The sequence below is a fragment of the Ursus americanus genome, unplaced genomic scaffold (assembly GCF_024610735.1).
Source record: "Ursus americanus isolate L20-20 unplaced genomic scaffold, mUrsAme1.1.p SCAF_65, whole genome shotgun sequence".
Lineage (NCBI taxonomy): Eukaryota > Metazoa > Chordata > Mammalia > Carnivora > Ursidae > Ursus > Ursus americanus.
Genome location: NW_028273647.1, coordinates 808100 through 826866, shown reverse-complemented (window position 1 = coordinate 826866; position 18767 = coordinate 808100). Strand labels below are relative to the sequence as shown.

At 50.7% G+C, this 18767-nt stretch overlaps 1 protein-coding gene across 1 annotated transcript in view; it reads left to right on the top strand.

Moving 5' to 3' along the window:
• The first annotated feature begins 3202 nt into the window (after nt 1-3202).
• The window catches only part of LOC123775598 (dual oxidase 1-like), a 34596-nt gene continuing 19031 nt past the window's right edge, over nt 3203-18767 (top strand). Inside the window, 21 exon segments of the mRNA XM_087860459.1 lie at nt 3203-3224; nt 8895-8942; nt 8945-8977; nt 9167-9331; nt 10603-10680; nt 10683-10789; nt 10927-11047; nt 11050-11121; nt 11247-11419; nt 11849-11909; nt 12047-12115; nt 12118-12142; nt 12382-12418; nt 13445-13547; nt 13801-13973; nt 15340-15515; nt 15726-15844; nt 16450-16587; nt 17271-17390; nt 18125-18196; nt 18199-18323. Coding sequence (XP_087716585.1) covers nt 3203-3224; nt 8895-8942; nt 8945-8977; nt 9167-9331; nt 10603-10680; nt 10683-10789; nt 10927-11047; nt 11050-11121; nt 11247-11419; nt 11849-11909; nt 12047-12115; nt 12118-12142; nt 12382-12418; nt 13445-13547; nt 13801-13973; nt 15340-15515; nt 15726-15844; nt 16450-16587; nt 17271-17390; nt 18125-18196; nt 18199-18323 — 2037 coding nt within the window.

Here is an 18767-nt window from a genome sequence, read left to right as displayed (position 1 = left end):
CCAGTACCTGCAGATTTTTCAGAGAAGGGTCCCCCGATTTCGAGGGGGATTCTGCACATGGGAGATAGGGACTCTCAGGAGCAGTTGTGTAAACATTCCTCACTTCCACTGTGTCTGGCTCCATTCCTTACTCCCCACCTCCACCAGACCCGCCGGTTCACAGACCGAAGCCTCTGGAATCCCGACAACCAGTCCAGCCCCCATGTCCCAGCAGCAATCTCTTAGGGTAAAGTGGGCAGCGGCTTCTTTCTCTCTGTGGGTCCGCACATTTCCTGTGTTTGCCATTTCCAAGAAATGTGTTGAAATCTCTCAACTACCCGTCGCTAACTTTCTAGGTCTCTTTAATTTTATGGGTAAATTTATTTAATTTTTTTGCGCTCTGAACCTGTTACCTCATTTGGGTGTTAGGAAGCAGACGAGACAAACACAGACGGTAGATCGTTTGCTTTTAATGGAGAAAGGGCTTCCATGTGATTAAGTAAAGCACGTGAGTGCTTGATTTTCACGAGTGTGACTACGTATTTATATCGTTACTTATGAGGGAGAGAAAAGCAAGCAGACAAATTAGTAAACACCTTTGAATTCACAAATAGCCACCTGTTCTCAGAGGATCCACGATAAAAATCTCGGCTCAATGAAAACAGTCAGTGCACTTGAAATCTCCAACACGGACTTGATTTCTGACCCACGGCGGCTCAGCAAACCTGACGTTCAAGCTTCCCACCTGTTAAATAGGCTAATGGTGCTTCTGAACGTGGCACGAACTTCAATGACCGAGATTGTTCCCAAAGATTTATAAACTTACACCTAAAGCCCTAAATTAGGAACTAACAGATTAAAAAGAGGGATAAAAACAAAGAGAAAGAGAGGTAGAGAGAGACTGAATCCTGTTGTGAATAGAGGTTTTGTCAATCGGCCGGTAGAGATTATGAAGAATAAGAGCAAAATGACAAATCGGCCACAACTTCAAGCGACATCACTAAAAGTTTGCCTCATGTTTTCATCCGATTTTAAAATCTAACCTCATCATTGTGTTAGTGAGGCACTTTAAGAAAAAAAAAAATTCGGGGAGCGCCTGTGTGGCACAGCGGTTAAAGCGTCTGCCTTCGGCTCAGGGCGTGATCCCGGCATTACAGGATCGAGCCCCACGTCAGGCTCCTCCACTATGAGCCTGCCTCTTCCTTTCCCACTCCCCCTGCTTGTGTTCCCTCTCTCGCTGGCTGTCTCTATCTCTGTCAAATAAATAAATAAAATCTTTAAAAAAAAAAAATTCGGGATGCCTGGGTGGCTCCATTGGTTAAGCGTCTGCCTTTGGCTCAGGGCTTGATCCCGGAGTCCTGGGATCGAGTCTCGCACCAGGCTCCTCACTCAGAGGGGAGCCTGCTTCTCCCTCTGCATGCCACTCCCCCTGCTTGTGCTCGCGCTCTCTCTCTCTGACAAATAAATAAATGAAATCTTAAAAAATAATTCTTATTCAAGAGCAGTTACCATGTAGTGTCATATTAGTTTCAGGGGTACGATATCAACAGTTTACATTATTCAGCGCTCATCACAAGTGACCTCTTAATCTCCTTCACCTATGAATTATCCAACTGAATTCCTGCTTTTCCTTCATTTTTCGTAGGAAATAGAGGCTGTAGACATTCACCTAGAGTGCTGATTCACCCATAGCCTCATTTTCCTTTAAAGCAGCTTTTGTCTCTTTGAGAAGGGGTTTTCTTAGCAGGTGGGAGCTCAGACAGACTACGGTTAGCGGCTACAGCCTGACTTCTTGACCAGGGGCTCTGGGAGGAGTCGCTCCAATCATATTGTTTGTGAAAGAGCTTTCTCTTCCTGGTGACCGAGATAATATCTTCAAAGTATCACATCTTTAAAATAAAGGTCCACGTGCCCGGAAGGAAGCTGACAAGCCCATGCAGCTAAGCGCTCCATCACTGTGTCCAGGAATGGAGCAAGGGCGTGACCCGCCAGGTGCCCAGAGGCAGCTGAGGCCAGACCCCACCTCCCAGCCCTGAACAGGGCCTGTCCACCTGTCCTGATTCCTGGTGCATATACTCTGAAGATCATTAGAAAGCTTTTTAAAATCCACCAAATGAAAAACGTATCACTGCCCCCTTGTTTATCTGTTCTCGTATTAGAGCAAATGGAGAAAACAAGCCTGGGGACTTAAAAGTGCAATAAGCCGGATCCTGGCAACATACACAGAGGTGGGAGTGACTATTTCAGCACAGGCCGGAGTGAATAAACTATCCATGTTAACAGGAAAATTACAGGCTAACTTCCATGAAAACATTCGAGTTTAGGTTCTCTTACCAGTTCCTGGATGGTTTTTAAGGCATTCATAACCACGTATGCTGTTGGGCTGAAACAAACATTTTTGAACCTTAAAAAGTGCCCTTTGTTTCTCCTATCGTTTCCAAATCTTAATAAACCATCAGTCTCCACTTTGTGGAAAGGGAACTCAAGCAGAGAAATGGAGTATGTCTCCTAAAATTTTTTTCAAGTTCCAGGGCCTCATGGAAATGGGTTTATCAACCCTTGTCTGGGTTTCTGAGTTCAGACCACTGTCTACTCTCCTAAATAGTATGATTTCTTTCCTTGTAAAGAGTCTGACACTTCCATTGCCCCATAAGTTGCTCAAGAAGACCTCAAGGATAATAGTAAGAGGTAGAACCAGAGAGTCTGCTGTCAGAGATCCTGCCCTAAATCGTGTTAAAAGGCTGGGTGAAGGAGCAATCAGGCTTGATCGTAGACCATCTGGGAGGAAGTAGAAAGTCACCGGAAGTGGCATGCTGGCAAATCTGGGCAGGAATCCAAGATAATTGTCTGTTTAGTATTATCTTGAGGCAGGACTGAGAAATAAGTGACACAAAAGCTGGAAGGGAAGATTGGAGCCAAGTATGGAGACCCTTCAATGCCAACCATATCCATTAGCAATTGGGTCAGCCACTGTGACAGAGATCCAAATTCTGTAGGTTCAGTATATTAGGTGGTAACTCTCTCATGGATAAGAAGTCAGGAGGTCAAAAAAAAAAAAAAAGAAGTCAGGAGGTCGGCTCTCTAGAACTGGTATGACAGCTTCAGGGACCCAGGCTCCATCTACTTTTCTGATTCTCCACCCTTGAGGCTATCTGTTGGCAGTAGGTGCCCCCACCATCTTGTCCATGTTGTAGGTCTGATCCTGAGAAGGAGAAGCAAAAGGATGATAGGCCATGCCTCTTCAGGTGAGTTAGCTCCCCTACGAGAGTTTTCTTAAGGAAGTCCCAGGGATTCCACATACAGCTCTGAGACCACCCCTGGCTGCAAGGGAGGCTGGTAAGTGCTCTTTTCTAACGGGGCATTTCTTCCTGGAATAAAATCAGTGTCCTAAGACATGAATGAAGAATGGATGTTGGGTAGCAGTTTCGAGCTCACCAGCCTAAGGAGCTCAAACCATTTTCTTTGGCAATGGGAAGTTGTTGGAGGATTCTGAGGAGAGAGGAGAGGGGATTGGGTCAAGGAGATGAAATGGCAGGGGGTGTGGGGAGCAAGTGGAGAGGGGAGAGCAGAGGCGATGCTGTGTGGATGTGCACAGAATGGAACGTGGACAAATACACTCCAACCACTCATTCCCAGTCACCTGGGAAACTGAGGCAGCTGGATGGCACTGCTTTAAGAAATGCCATCCCTGCAGCTCTTGAGGTAACAGGGCTGACTGTTCACTGAATGTCTTTAGCTAGAATATGAAGAGCCAAGTCAACTGCCATGTGAGTAGCAGTGTTATCTATCAAGCTCGGTGTCATTTCTTCTTTAACACAGATGTATTCCTTCCATAAAGCTACCCTAGAACACTTTCTCTTCTGTCCTTTGCACTCATTTTGACACTAATATAATGCCTTATAATTAAATCATATTGAAACCTTCTTCAATTTAAACTATGTACAAACAGACTCGGAAATTCTGTCATGCTTAGCACATCGGCACCAACTCATATGCAATTCGTAGTCACAATTGAACAGGTATTTAGATCAGTGAGATGTTGATGAGCTTTATGACTCAAAAACAAAGCCCAGATACGTGAAGTAAACACAGCAGTAATAAATAAAGAGGATGGGCTAACGCACACATGATTTACAATAAATCATAGAATCCATTGTTGGTCTGATGTGACATTTGAATACAGTTATTCTAATGTTTACAGGCTTATTTTAAGGTTTACTATCTGGATTTGGAATGTTGGGATTTCTGAGATGTTTCAGTGATTTATGGAGACAAAGGGATGGAGTATTTGAAGTTGGAATTGTTCTATACATGGCATGGTTTCCTGCCTTGGTTACCCACTCTGAGGATATCTGAAATTGTAAGGTTTATGTTTGAGCTACGATAATTTTCTTTCAAAAAGGGCCACGTAAGTGGTATGATGTAGTTCGTAGTCATCAACACTGAAATTCAAAGACTGGCACTATTGCAAGGAATAGTTAGAAACGGCCAGTTTTCAGGTCACAAAACACTCTTGAGGACTTTCAGGGACTGAGCTGTGTGAAAAAAGGCATCTCCGTGTTGGCTGTTTAGAGGTTAGCAAAAAATAAATCAACCCACAGGACACCTCATATCTGCCACTGACTCAGCCCCTCACCATAGGAAGACTTACATGTTTCCAATCCCACAAAGACATAACATCTTTTGTGTTTTAAAACCCAGGTCTTTGTGAAAGGACATGATTCCACTTCCAAATGCACATATAGAAGTAGAAAAGAATTCTTTTTTTTTGTAAGATAAAACACAGATTAAATATTTATTAAATAATAACTTCTCAGCAAAAAGTTTTCGTTTTCAGTAAACAACAAAATCGTATGTTAATCCATACTTTTCCATACCATATTCTTTTTTCAGAATCACAAGCAACATTTAAATATAAACCTTCACATCTAAATTAAAGGCTCTTCTGAATCATTTTGGCCATAACAGCTCTGTACAGATTACATACTGCTCTCCTTCGAACCTACGTTCTTCATCTTTACTTTTTTTTTCTTTTTTTTTTAATTAATAATATTTTTTTCAAGATAAAAAGCTTCTGCACAGCCAAGGAAACAGTCAAAAAAAAAAAAAAAAAAAAACTAAGAGGCAGCCCGCAGAATGGGAGAAGGTATTTGCAAATGACACTCCAGATCAAAGACTAGTATCCAAGATCTACAAAGAACTGCTCAAACTCAATACACGGGAAACAAATAATCAAATCAAAAAATGGGCAGATGATATGAATAGACACTTTTCCAATGAGGACATACAAATAGCTAATAGACACATGAAAAAATGTTCAAAATCATTAGCCATCAGGGAAATTCAAATCAAAACCACACTGAGATACCACCTTATGCCAGTTAGAATGGCAAAAACTGACAAGGCAAGAAACAACAATTGTTGGAGAGGATGTGGAGAAAGGGGATCCCTCTTACACTGTTGGTGGCAATGCAAGTTGGTACAGGCACTTTGGAAATCAGTGTGGAGGTCCCTTAAAAAGTTAAAAATTGAGCTACCCTTGACCCAGCAATTGCACTACTGCGTATTTACCCCAAAGATACAGACGTAGTGAAGAGAAGGGCCATATGCACCCCAATGTTCATAGCAGCATTGTCCACAATAGCTAAATCGTGGAAGGAGCCGAGATGCCCTTCAACAGATGACTGGATTAAGAAGAGGTGGTCCATATATACAATGGAATATTACTCAGCCATCAGAAAGAACGATTTCTCAACATTTGCTGCAACATGGACGGGACTGGAGGAGATAATGCTAAGTGAAATAAGTCAAGCAGAGAAAGGCAACTATCATATGGTTTCTCTCATCTATGGAACGTAAGAACTAGGAAGATCAGTAGGAGAAGAAAGGGATAAAGAAAGCGGGGGTAAACAGAAGGGGGAATGAACCATGAGAGACTATAGACTGTGGGAAACAAACTGAGGGCTTCAGAGGGGAGCGGGCTGAGGGAATGGGATGGGCTGGTGATGGGTAGTAAGGAGGGCACGTATTGCATGGTGCACTGGGTGTTATACGCAAGTGATGAATCGTGGAACTTTACATCAAAAACTAGGGATGTACCGTATGGTGACTAACATAATATAATAAAAAATATTATTAATAGAAAAGAATTCTGTTCACTACTTCACCCAGTCGCATCCATCCTGTGAGGAAGAGTCTTGGTTTAAGATGGGCACTCTGGCCTCTTTTTTAGTTGCTAATTACCAATTTTAGATGTTCCTCTTTGACAATGAATTTCTGGCACAATGTCTGTTTTCATTCAGAGAAACACTGAGATTTACAAATTCCGCAATCTCTGCTGATCAGTTAATGATGTGGTAAACAGGGTTTCACAGCTAGACAGATGGAGGCAGCTCTCCAGTGCCAGAAGCTGAGGAGGTCAGGATCTGGATGGCAGGGACTGCTCCAGGGGATTTATCGAAAACTGTAAGACTCAAAACAGAAGATACTCATCCAAGCTCGAGAGTGATGGTTGTTCTTTCTGACAGAGATATAACCCAGTTTGCCTACAAAAACACTCACATTATTAAAAACAAAACTAGCAGAGGTCAGATGAATTTTTGGTGGCTAAACATCCAGGTCTCCTTCTCTGGCTTTGCTCTGCCCCTCACCCGTCACATTCACCCAATTCTATCATAGTGTATCTTGTTCATAAGGAACAGGGGGCCAAGTGATGACGTCCTTTAGCTTCCTATAATCTACCGACCCCTCCATTAAGCCACCCCAAATTAACAAACCACCCACGTGATATTGAGGTTCTTGCCGTATTAAGGTGGCTCTATAAAAGTCCCCTGATCCCCCTTTGAACCAGGTGGCCGCCCCTAAACCCTGCCTGTATGGAAATTTTTGCTCAGTCGCTGCTTAGAGGATTAAGTTTATCCTAAGCTGACAGAAGAGCCTTCTTTCTACATCACTACAAAGCTGGTGAATGAACCTACCTGAGGACCAGGCACCAGCCAGACATCTGGGCAGCAGTGAGTCTGCTCATCTTTGGAAACCCAGAGAGAGCCAACCAGCTCTAAGACTTGTATGATGGCCAGCACGAGAGCTGTCGTGTGGTGTGTAAGTGAGGATGCCTCCTTACCCTACCAAGGCACATAAAGTAAAGGGTTGCTTCCTGCCAGGAGTTTGCAGGAAGCAGAGCAATGACTCGGTTCAGCCACAGAGGCCTCCTGCCTCAGCATTCAGAGCGAGGGTTAAAAGTGGTTAATGTGGGGACATGGAATGGATTCCTTGCCAGCCCTGGCCTCCGTCAGTGGCAGCAGGGAAACTGCCATCTTACGGGCAGGGCACTCTTTGGAGAACAGTTGGAGTAAAGAATCCATGGAGAAGCTGAAACAAATATGGCGGTATCTGTTCATTTGGTAAATCCTAACTGGACACTGATTTGACGCACACATCATGCTAGGTATGGAGGATACAGCTATGAGTGGAAACAGTTTCTGACCCTAGGGGACTTCTAGGTGGCAAGAGAAGAGAGGAAGCTGAACACTGTGGCCAACCAAGAACCGGAAATGTTGGGTGGGAACTCTTAGTGGGGTTCCTGAAGAAGATATCATGTGCCACATCCTCTCAGCCCACCTTGTGCTCACCCGCAGCTGGCGGGCAGTTTCTACGTACCCTGACAGTTTCCTACCTCCAGTACCTGCTTACCTCTCCTTCCTTCTCCACCTGAGGGCTGGAAGACACTGCACCTAGTGCAACATTCAACCAGTTGGTGGATAGATTCCCTGGCTTCCTCCCTGCTCAATAGGCAATTCTGAGGTGTGCCCATATAGTCTTCGAGAGGCCACCAACAGGAGTGAGCCCCAGTTTCCCTCAGCAGTAACTCACTCCGTGACAAGTCCCATATTGATGTCCCTGCCTTACTTCCCCACTTCCTCCAGCTCGTCCTGGGCCACCTCCCAGTTAGCCACATGGCTCAAATCCTTCCCTCAGGCTCTGCCTTTAGGGGTTAACCTGCCTCAGGCTAAGGATCTGAAATAGCACGTGGCACACGGCACTTTTGAGTAAGTTGGAAGATGGAATCTGACTGGTCACCTGATCTGCTGACCAGAAGGACCTCCATTCCATCTCTGATTCTGAACCTTTCCCTCTTCCCTCACTGCCTGAGTTCTTCCCTCAACAACTGAGTGCCCCCTCCCAGATCCTAGTTTTTAGAAAGTATAATAGGGTCAATAAGAGGAATTACATGAGGAACATGATTCCTCAAAGGAGGAGGAGGCAAGGTTCTCCCTTGACCAGGAAGTCCCTGATCCCACCCCCAGAAACTGGAAAAGAGACCAGAATAGCAACAGGCGGCAGAGCCACAGCCCCAGGGCCCACACACTTGCCCTGGGTGGGGGGGCGGCTCTGCTCAGCAGGAGAGGGCCAAGCCCCTCTCCACACTGCCCGTACCCAGGGAGTGGTCACAGAATGACCTCTCCTTTCCTGAGTGGAAGAGTGGTTGGCTTTGGGGCAGTGGCTGGCTCTTGCTCCGTATATCTTAGGGCTGGGACTGGTTTCTGTCCTGCCTTGTCCCTAGGGAGCTGAGGGGTGAGGGCACTAGAAGGCTCCTGCATGCCCTTCCACATCGCCACTGTTCTCCAGCTTTGTCTTGTTCTCTGAGGTTATTTGTCAGCACACACTGCCCCTGTCTCCACTGCTTCAGGGCTCCCTGCCATGTTTCCCCCACTGAGCAGCTAGAAGAATGAGCTCGAGTTTGGATATCACTTTGTCCTTGGTTCTCTCCCCCTGCCGCCTACCTTCCACACTGTGCTGGGTTTCCACCTTCTGCTGCTCCCCTTGCCAGGCTACCAAGACGCATATCCTGCAGGCTTGCCTGTCCTCTCATGCCTGTACTTGCCCAGCTGCCCCTTCCCTCTGTTCTCACACAGGAACTCAGAACCCCATTTCCCGGGAGGTGCAGCGATTTGATGGGTGGCACAAAACCTCATGGAGCACAGATGGGGCAGCAAAGGTAGGTGAGGGCCAAGTGGAAACAGGCCTAGGGGCAGGGTTACCCGAAGGGGCAAGGGCTGGCAGGTACCAGCGGAGGCTCATGCATTCTTAAGGTTTTAGGATCTGTGGTATGGATGGAAGCCTGGGAGAGGGGAGGTAAGGGAGCCCCACTGAGGATTTATCTTTGTTCCTACCCCTCCTACCCCAGGCTCTCGGCTCCAGCGCCTGGTTCCAGCCAGCTATGCAGATGGTGTGTACCAGCCCTTGGGAGAACCCCAGCTGCCCAACCCCAGAGACCTTAGCAACACTGCCATGAGGGGCCCTGCAGGGCAGGCCTCCCTGCGAAAGCGAACAGTGCTGGGAGTCTTCTTTGGTGAGGGCCTCAACCTCTGGGGGAGGGAGGCCAGTAGGGTCAGCTGGACACCTCTATGTCTGAGGGGGGAGTCAGGAAGTGAGGGAGAGAAGTGATGGTGGGTCTTAGAGATGTGGGTGAGAGATGAAGGGGCAGGCAATGGGATGGGGTATTCTTACCCAAAACTGGATTTGCCTCTTGGTGGGTATTTAGCCAAAAGACACAAGAAAGCCAAGATTAGAGAGTTTTACTTGGAACAAGTAAGGGAAAACATGGAGGATATTTCCCAAAGCAGTCTGTTCCCGAATAACAAAACTGGGGAAGTTTTAAGCTAAGGGTCTGTATGGATTCACGAAGGCACTTGTGCAATGGAGAATTCAGCCTAGAATTTAGGCTAAAGTCATCATAGAATGACAGAGTCCAGGTCTTAATTGATGGAAGTCACAAGGGCCAGCAAGGGTTGGCATCATTGTCTGCCTTTAATTGATCTGATATCTGAATATTCAAAGAAGTTTAAATCCTGCAAAGATAACTCAAGAATGTGCTTTGAGCGAGTAGTCATAAATCACAAGATGTCTGGGGCCTAAAAGGATTTTTCTTAAGTCAAGAAAGCTATGTCTTGTATTTCTTTTTCTGGAGAAGGAAAAGTAGAGGGAGAAAGTCTGAGTGGGGGAGGCATAAATTTGCCCCACACTGAGCTGCCGATGGGACTACAGGTAGAGGCTGGAGCCTGACAATAATCTGGCAGGGGCTCTTGGTGGACCCTGTTTTCACTCATGGTCCCTGTGACTCCTGGGACAGTCTCAGGCCAGGGTTCTGATTTTGACAAGAGGGCTGGAGGCCGGGGTGTCAAAATGGGGGTGCTAGGGTGGGTGGTCTGACGCTAGTGACTGTGGGTTGTTGGCTCCCAACAGGAATGTTGGGCTCCTGCTGGCCACCCAAGGTGCCTACATTTGATTCCCAGTGTCCGGTGTTGCAGTGAGACTGGCAGTTTCTCTGGGCAGGCTGCTCCCAGCTGCATGTTGGAGCAGGTGTTCCCAGCCTGACTGCCCAGGCACACTGACCCGGCACCTCCCAGTTACCAAGGAGAGGACCAAACCGGCAACGAAAGCAGTTTGGACCAGGGTGTAACAAAGCACTGGGAAAGGTGGAGGAGGTCAAGACTTGGACTTGCCAAAAGTGGCTGAGTCATCTTTTGAAGCTTCAAAGGGAGTGGGGGAGTCTAGATACCTGATGCTGAAGGGAGAGTGGTCCTTACCTGGTCCTTGCACGCCCTCCCCCGTTGTGGACAGGCTACCACGTGCTCTCGGACCTGGTGAGCGTGGAGACCCCGGGCTGCCCAGCCGAGTTTCTCAACATCCACATCCCGCCCGGGACCCGGTGTTCGACCCTGACCGGCGCGGGAACGTGGTCCTCCCCTTCCAGAGGAGCCGCTGGGACCCCGAGACCGCACAGAGCCCCAGTAATCCCCGGGACCTGGTGAGACGAGACGGGCGGGGTCCCGGGTTCTGGGCCGGGCCGGGCGGGGAGAGACTCCCACCCCCTCGCCCACCGACACCCGCCTCCGCTACCCGACCCCGGGCTCACCCCGGCTCACCCTCCTGGTGCCCCCGCAGACCAACGAGGTGACGGGCCGGCTGGACGGCAGCGCCATCTATGGCTCCTCGCCCTCGTGCAGCGACGCGCTGCGGAGCTTCTCCCGCGGACAGCTGGCGTCGGGGCCCGACCCCGCCTTCCCCGCGACGCACAAAGCCCCCCGCTCGTGGGGACGGCGGCCGACCCCGCCACCGAACAGCGCGGCCCCGGGGGCTGAACGGCGGGGCGGCGGCGCGGGGCGGGCTGCGGCGGCCGGGGCGCGGGGCGGGCTGCGGACGGCAAAGTTGCGCTGCCCGCGGTCGCGCCGCCGCCCAGCTCCTCCCCTGCGGCCCCGCGTCGCGTCCAGCCTTCGCGGCGGAGCGAGGGAACCGCGACCCCTTCCTGCAGGCGCCGGGCCTGCTGTGGGGCCGCTACCACAACCTGTGCGCGCAGCGGCTGGCCCGCGAGCACCCGCAATGGGGGGACGAGGAGCTGTTCCAGCAGGCGCGCGAGAGGGTCACCGCCACCTACCAGGTCCGTCACTCGGCCTCTCTCCGTCCTCCCTCCCCGCCTTCCTCCCCCCTCCCCCAGGCTGCTGCGCGGGAGACTCCGCTGCCCCGCAGAGCCCTCCATCGTCGCACAAGCAGCCCCCGGAAACGCCCTTTTCCAGGAGGACACTGCTCCCCAGAACTGGAGCTAGCGGCTAGGAATGGACCCCGAAGATGAGGAGCAGGCGAAGGGCTATTATACACGAGACTGGGCTGTGGTTATTAGTCATTAGCCCACTCCCATCCCATGTTCCTAGTGGGGCACAGGCCTCCGCACCTGTCCTGTTGCAGTTGCCCCCCTCGTGACTGCCCCTGCCTGGCCCTCATCTCCCACCTAAGCCTTCCTTGGGCTCAGACCCCTCCCAGCGTGGCTGCTCCAGCCCTTGCCTCCCTTTTGCCCTCTCTTGACCCTCAGAACATCGTTCTGTATGAGTGGCTGCCCAGCTTCCTGCAGAAAACACCCCCCAAGTATGCAGGTGAGGGGATGGGGAAGGAGAATGGGAGAGCTAGCAGGAGTTTTTTGGGGCAGGGAGAAGGGGTGTCGGGGGGGGGGGGAGGCTGGGTGGTTTAAGGGCTAAGTGTTACTATCCTCCCTCTTCTCCCCTTCCCCCAGGACACAGCCCTTTCCTGGACCCCAGCATCTCCCCAGAGTTCCTGGCCGCTTCTGAGCAATTCTTCTCTACCAGGTGCCTCCTGGCGGCTACATGAGGTGAGGGCAAAGTGCAAAGGTTTGTGTATTGGCAGGAGTGGGGATGTCATTTGAGAAAAATCTGTCCTCAGGAGCCCTCAGGAAAGGATTATCAGTCTGAAGTGTGCTAATTTCCCCAGGGAACAGTGAATTTGGAGGGGGAAGAACAATTGTTAAAAAAGACATCATTGTGATTTTTAAGCACTTTATGTCCACTTTCCCACAGCTGGTGTATATATTAACTCCCCAATTAAACACAGGCTAATCGAGGCTGAGGATGAGTCACGAAGCCCGCTGGTCTGAACCTTAGGTCTTGACACTGCACTGAGGGCATTTTTAGCTGTAAGCAGAGGAGCCGGGTCTTGCGGGAAATTATAATAAAAGAAGTGGGAGAGCTGAAGAAACATTTTGACTCCAAAATAATGAAAAGGGAATTTTAAAGTAAAAAAAAAATTTTAATTAAATGTATATGGAACAAAACATGTCAGTTTATTTTTTACAATTGCATTATAATTTAAAAACAATTCATAGGTTAGGGGCGCCTGGGTGGCTCAGGCAGGTAAGCAGCTGCCTTGGGCTCAGGTCATGATCCCAAGGTTCTAGGATTGAGCCCGCATCAGGCTCTCTGCTTAGCAGGGAGTCTGCTTCTCCCTGTCCCTCTCCCTCTGCCCCGTCCCCCTGCTCATACTCACACTCTCTCTGTCAAATAAATAAATAAAATATTTACGAAAAAACAATTCATAGGTTAGATTTTCTTACTCTGAAACAATTTTTGGATATGCCTAATAATAGCCAAGAAATCATAGCAATGGACTTATCCACAGATAAGTAATTTCGAAAGAACAATGAAAAATCCTTTAAAAATGTTTTAACTTACATATATATGTTATATATATATGTGTGTGTGTATATGTATATATATGTGTGTGTGTATATATATGTGTGTGTGTGTATATATATATATATATACACATCTCTCTTCAGAGAGGTCCTGTGAGTTGCCCATGGTCACACAGCTGTTCACTAACAGAGCAAGGACCCAGACCTAGATGTTCTAGTGCCTTTGTCAATCATGCTGTCAAGTCTCCTAAAATAGAAGTAAAGTTTTAGATCCCTTGTGTGTTCTGGAGACCTGCTCTCAGCAGCATGAGCTTCGGATGGGGACATCATTCACCCCGAGTGGGGAATCAACCTATGGAGGAGGAATGGCCTGCTGGTTTCAGAGGGAACATCAGCACTGGGTGGTTCCAGGGCATGGACTGTGGTGTGGGGAGAGCCTGTCTGCTCAACCTCCAACCCCGTCTTCTCTCCCCATTCCCAAAGCATCCAAATCTACGAAGAGCTGAAGATGTGGACGCGCTGCTGCTGGGCATGGCCTCCCAGATCGCTGAGCGAGAGGACCATGTCGTGGTGGAGGATGTGCTAGGTGACGCTGAGGCTGTCCCTGCAGGCTGGGCACTGCTGTCCCCTGGGTGGGGATTCTGCTGGAGCTCCAGTGTCAGGCCAGGAGGAGTGACCGGGGCTGGGAGCCTGCACTCTCTCACTGCTCAGACACCTGTTGACCATGGTTCCCTCTGTGTGATTCTGGCCCCCCTGGGGCTGGTTGGGGACTGGGTCCTGGGCTAGTGGAGCTGTGGTGGCCCGGTGCTCCCTCAGATTCTCTGCTATTTCATCCCCAGATTTCTGGCCAGGACCCCTGAAGTTTTCCCGTACAGACCACCCGGCTGGCTGCGTGCAGAGGGGCTGGGATCTGGGCCTGCCCTCTTATACCAAGGCCAGGGAAGCACTGGGTCTGCCTCCCATTACCAGATGGCAGGACATCAACCCTGCACTCTCCCAGAGCAACCACACCGTAAGGAGGGGTTGGGACGCAGAGGGCGGGGTGGGAGGGCCAAGGCACATTGGCCCAAGACATGGAAGGAAGGCAGTGAGGCACAAACACTAGAGACAAGTCCCTGGTGAGAGGGATGGGACTCGCCCACGTGGTTCTTCCCAATATCATCTACGAGGATGGAAGTTACCAGACCAGCAGGATTTGGCAGTAGACCTTGTGACTCTGCAGATCCAGCAAATGTTTGCTGAGCATGTCTTGCACGCCAGGCACTTAATAAGCATTATCTCGTTTACTCTTCCCAACAGCCATCTGAGCAGGTGTGGAAGGTCCTCAACCCAGGAACAAGCTGTACTTTTTTATACACTGACACTCGGGCTGCCTTTGGGGAGTCAACTGTTACTCCCTGAGCTGTCGCCTGGGCCACGTGGCATTGCCTGCCAGCCAACAGAGCAGTTTTGGTGGCCTTACCATCTTGGCATAGTGGCGTTTCTACGATTGCACGCTTGTTTTACTGCTTTCGTCCTTACTGTTTAGAAGATTGTTGGAAAGTGGAGAAGTGAAAGGCCGATGAAGAAGCAATATGCACGTGGGGCGTATAAACTTTATACAGTCAATATAAAGGTAGGAATCACCAGGCGAACCAAAAGTAGCAAATCTTTAGCTCCCCTGGGCCTCGCTGGAATTTAAGCTGAGCAAATGTTTGTTTACATTGCAGAGAAAAGAACTAAAGTCAAGGTCAGGTAGAAAATGCTGCTCATAGAAGGTTGAAGTCTGTCTCCAAAAGGCAATGTCTATGCAGGGATTTGATTTATACAAACTTTTTTAGCTCTCAAGAATAGAAACCTTTTCGGGGCGCCTGGGTGGCTCAGTCGTTGAGTGTCTGCCTTTGGCTCAGGGCGTGATCCCAGAGTTCTGGGATCGAGCCCCACATCGGGCTCCTCCGCTGGGAGCCTGCTTCTTCCTCTCCCACTCCCCCTGCTTGTGTTCCCTCTCTCGCTGGCTGTCTCTCTCTCTGTCAAATGAATAAATAAAATATTTAAAAAAAAAAAAAAGAACAGAAACCTTTTCTACACATCATTCTACCTTTCCAATTTTTGTCGTGATTTTGACCCTCAACTTTCATATCTTTTTGAGAACAAGCCACATAGGGAACTGGCTGCCTGTTTTATTCCAACTTTCTACAAGAGGCAGCTGAATCTGTGAGCGAGTTCCCATAAATGAGTTAACTTGTGTAAAGCACTCAGAGCGGTGCCAGGGGCATAATAAGTGAGGGATCGTCACTGTCATTTATTATTATCCTCCCTGGGGCTGATCCCTGCGAACTACCCTTGCCCCAGGGCGGGTGCCGGGTCCTTGCACTCACTCTGTCCCTTCTTGGCCCCAGGTGCTGGAGTCCACAGCTGCCCTGTACAACCGGGACCTGTCCCGGCTGGAGCTGCTCCCTGGGGGGCTCCTGGAGAGCCATGGGGACCCCGGGCCCCTCTTTAGCGCTATTGTCCTCAACCAGTTTATGAGGCTGTGGGACGGCGACCGCTACTGGTTTGAGAACACCAGGAATGGGTAAGGCCTGCCTGGGTCCCTTCCTCAGACTTACCTTGGCCTGGGCCCCAGGCCCTCTGCGTGTAATGTCAGCAGCCCCACGGGCCCTTGAGTCCCAGCTGGCCTCCCCACTTCCTCAGCCCCTCTGGGTCTCTTTCCTCATCTGGGTCCTCGGGCCAGAACAGGCATCTCTCTCCCAATGCAGCAGCTCCCCGCCTCTCCCTCCTGCAGGCTGTTCTCTGAGGAAGAAATCGCAGAGATCAGAAACACTTCCCTATGGGATGTCCTAGTGGCTGTCACCAACTTGAACCCCAGTGCCCTGCAGCCCAGTGTCTTCTTCTGGCATACGGGTGAGTGGCCAGGGGTGTTTGGAGGGGCCTGGAGTCGGGTGTCTCATCCCGCCTCAGCCATGGGCCTGGTTCAGGGGCGGCTCGGCAGTAGACTCCAAAGAGTCAGTGAGCCATGGTTCTGCCCTTGGGAACTTTGGTTCCGGGCACCACGGTGGCCGCATGTGGCTGTGTAGGTCCCCTTCCGCACAACCCCAGGAGGTACCCAAGTGGGGTCAAGACTAAGACTCAGAGAGACCTAGGGAGGAAGGCTCCCATCGGCTGGGCTGAGCCTGGGGTGGGTGGGATATCGGGAAGGCCCAGTGCAGTGAGGATATCCTCATTCCACAGCAGTGACGAGGGAAGGGGTGTGTGTGTGTGTGTGTGTGTGTGTGTGTGTGTGTGCGTGTACATATGTGCATCTGAGGGAGAGAGAGGTGAGGTTCGTTTCTGACCCCACTTGTTACCCCACTAGGCAAACACCACATTCTTGGTATAATGACAGGGGTAAGCAGCTCTCACCCATCTGCTACCCAGAGGCCCCCCACCCTACCCTTTCTGCCACCCTAACCTCTTCAGTGATTCTGGCCCAGCACCCCCCAGGACTCTAGCTTCCTCTACTTCCCCAGGAGACCCCTGCCCGCAGCCCAGACAGCTCAGCACCAAGGGCCTGCCAGCCTGTGCTCCCTCCATCATGCAGGACTATTTCGAAGGCAGTGGATTTGGCTCTTGGGTCACCATCGGGACTCTCTGCTGCTTCCCCCTTGGTAAAAGTGATGCGCAGGGTGGTGTTGGGTGAAATGCGTAATCTAAGGGGTGGCAGTGGGGTGGTTTCATCTATGACAGCTGACCATGTAGAGTACTGTTTCTTTGGGCACATGATGGAACACATCAAAGCAGGAGGGGACATGAGCAGTGTCTGACCTGCAGATAAATCAGCTGCAAGGACATTTGCCTTCCTGTTCTCCTGGGGTCCCTCCAGGGCCCAGGTTGGTCAAGAGCCACAAGGAATCGATTTCACAGTTATTTGAAGGAGCCTGGGCCTGGGAAACTGTCCAAGGCAAACCCTGCTTGAGAACCAGTTGAGAACTAGCTGGGCAAAGGCTTGAGACTTCGCCTCTGGCATGGCTGTGTGTGAGCCCACCAGCTGCATGGCAGAGCGGGTCCGGTCTCTGGCACAAGCACTCTGGTCTTAGTCTCTGGCTGGGAAGGGACCCGAGTGGTGGAAGCAGCAGAGGCGGTGCTGGCATCTTAGACGATACCCTAAGCTCCCTCCCCACCCCCACCCGACCCCCACCCCAGCCCCCACCAGGGAGCTTCAAAATTTGAGCCAATTGAATGAGCCGACCTAGGAGGTGGGGAAAGGAGGGAGTTCTGCCAAGGAAAGGGGTCACTGATCTCACCAAACCCCCACCTTCCTCTGGCCATCCTCCTGCCTCTGCCCTCTCAGTGAGCCTGCTGAGTGGCTGGATTGTTGCCCAGCTCCGAAGGAGAAATTTCAAGAGGCTCCAGGGCCAGGACCGCCAGAGTGTCATGTCTGAGAAGCTCGGGGGGGGGGGGGGCATGGAAGGTAGGCCTGGAGTTGGCCAGGGTGGTGCGGGGGAGGACATGACTCAGGGCTGCAGACCACCCCCACCTCAGCAGCCTAAGGAAAAGGCCCCCCTTTTCTAGGCCTCCAAGCAGGTCAGGGCAGGTGGAAAGAGCCACGGAGGCATCAGGTGGAAGTTGGACCTGGAGTTCTCCACCCTCCGTAGGTCTCCCCGTGGTCCCATATACAGGGCATGTGATAGACTCACGGGGAGGAGTCACAGGGCCCTGACTACGTTTCACAGGCTTACTGTAACTCTCTAGAATCCCCAGCAACGGATGCTTTGTGGCATCTTACACTGGAATTTCAGGCAACAGAGAAGGAATTAATGAAGGTTCAGAGTCACACTGAAGGAGGATAGGAATCTTGATTCCACCACTTGGGCTTTTGGGCTTTAGGCAGATTTTTTAATTCCTCTAAACCTATTTTTTCTTATCTGTGAAACAGGAATAATAATAGCACTTAGCTCATGAAGGTTTATGAAGATTAAATTAACTAGTTCCCGCCAAGTACTTGGTACAGTATTGGGCACACAGTAAACACTCAGGAAATGTTGGTTATTCTTCACGTGGGCTAAAGGCACAGCAGGACTGTTGGGGAAGGGACGACCCTCAGTACCCAAGAAGGGGCCAGGAGCTACGGAGGCCTTGACCTAACTCCAGCTCTAAGCTGGCCTCCTGCATCCTGGCCCCGGCTGACCAGCCCTGTCTCTCCAGCATTGGAATGGCAGGGCCACAAGGAGCTCTCTCGGCCTGTGCTCGTGCACCTGCAGCCCCGGCAGACGTGCGTGGTGACGGCAGGCTCTCTGTGCTCCGCGCCCTCCAGCTGCGGCCCCCGCAGCAGGTCAGCGTCATCCTGTCCGGCAACCGCGGACGCCGCGCCCTGCTGCTCAAGATCCCCAAGGAGTAGGACCTGGTGTGGCCCAGCGGGTCCCGTTCCTGGTCCGCAGCCTGGGAGGCAGCCAGGTGGAGGGGAAGGAGCGCTGAATCAGGCAGGGTTTGTGGCTTCTAGTCCCTGGCTGTGGTAACTGAGAGAGGAACGTGAACACACTCATCCCGCTCTGGGCCTGTGGGGTGACGTGATCTGCACAGGGCCTTCTTCCTGCGCAGTCTTCCCCGCCCCTTTCTAGGGATGCCCCAGTGGGCCCTAGCTGGGAGTCCTTGGAAGAAGCCAGGCCCTCTTCTCTGCCCCCTGATTTTAGGATCTAGTGAATTGTTCGAGAGTGTGGAGGGGAACTGAATCAGAGGCTGATTTTCAGCTCTGACTGTCTGGCTTCCGGGCCCCTCCGTCGTCTGTCCTCCCTGCCTTCCTGACTCTTTTCTCCCATGTGAACAGAGAGGGAGGAATGGCTTTAGACGT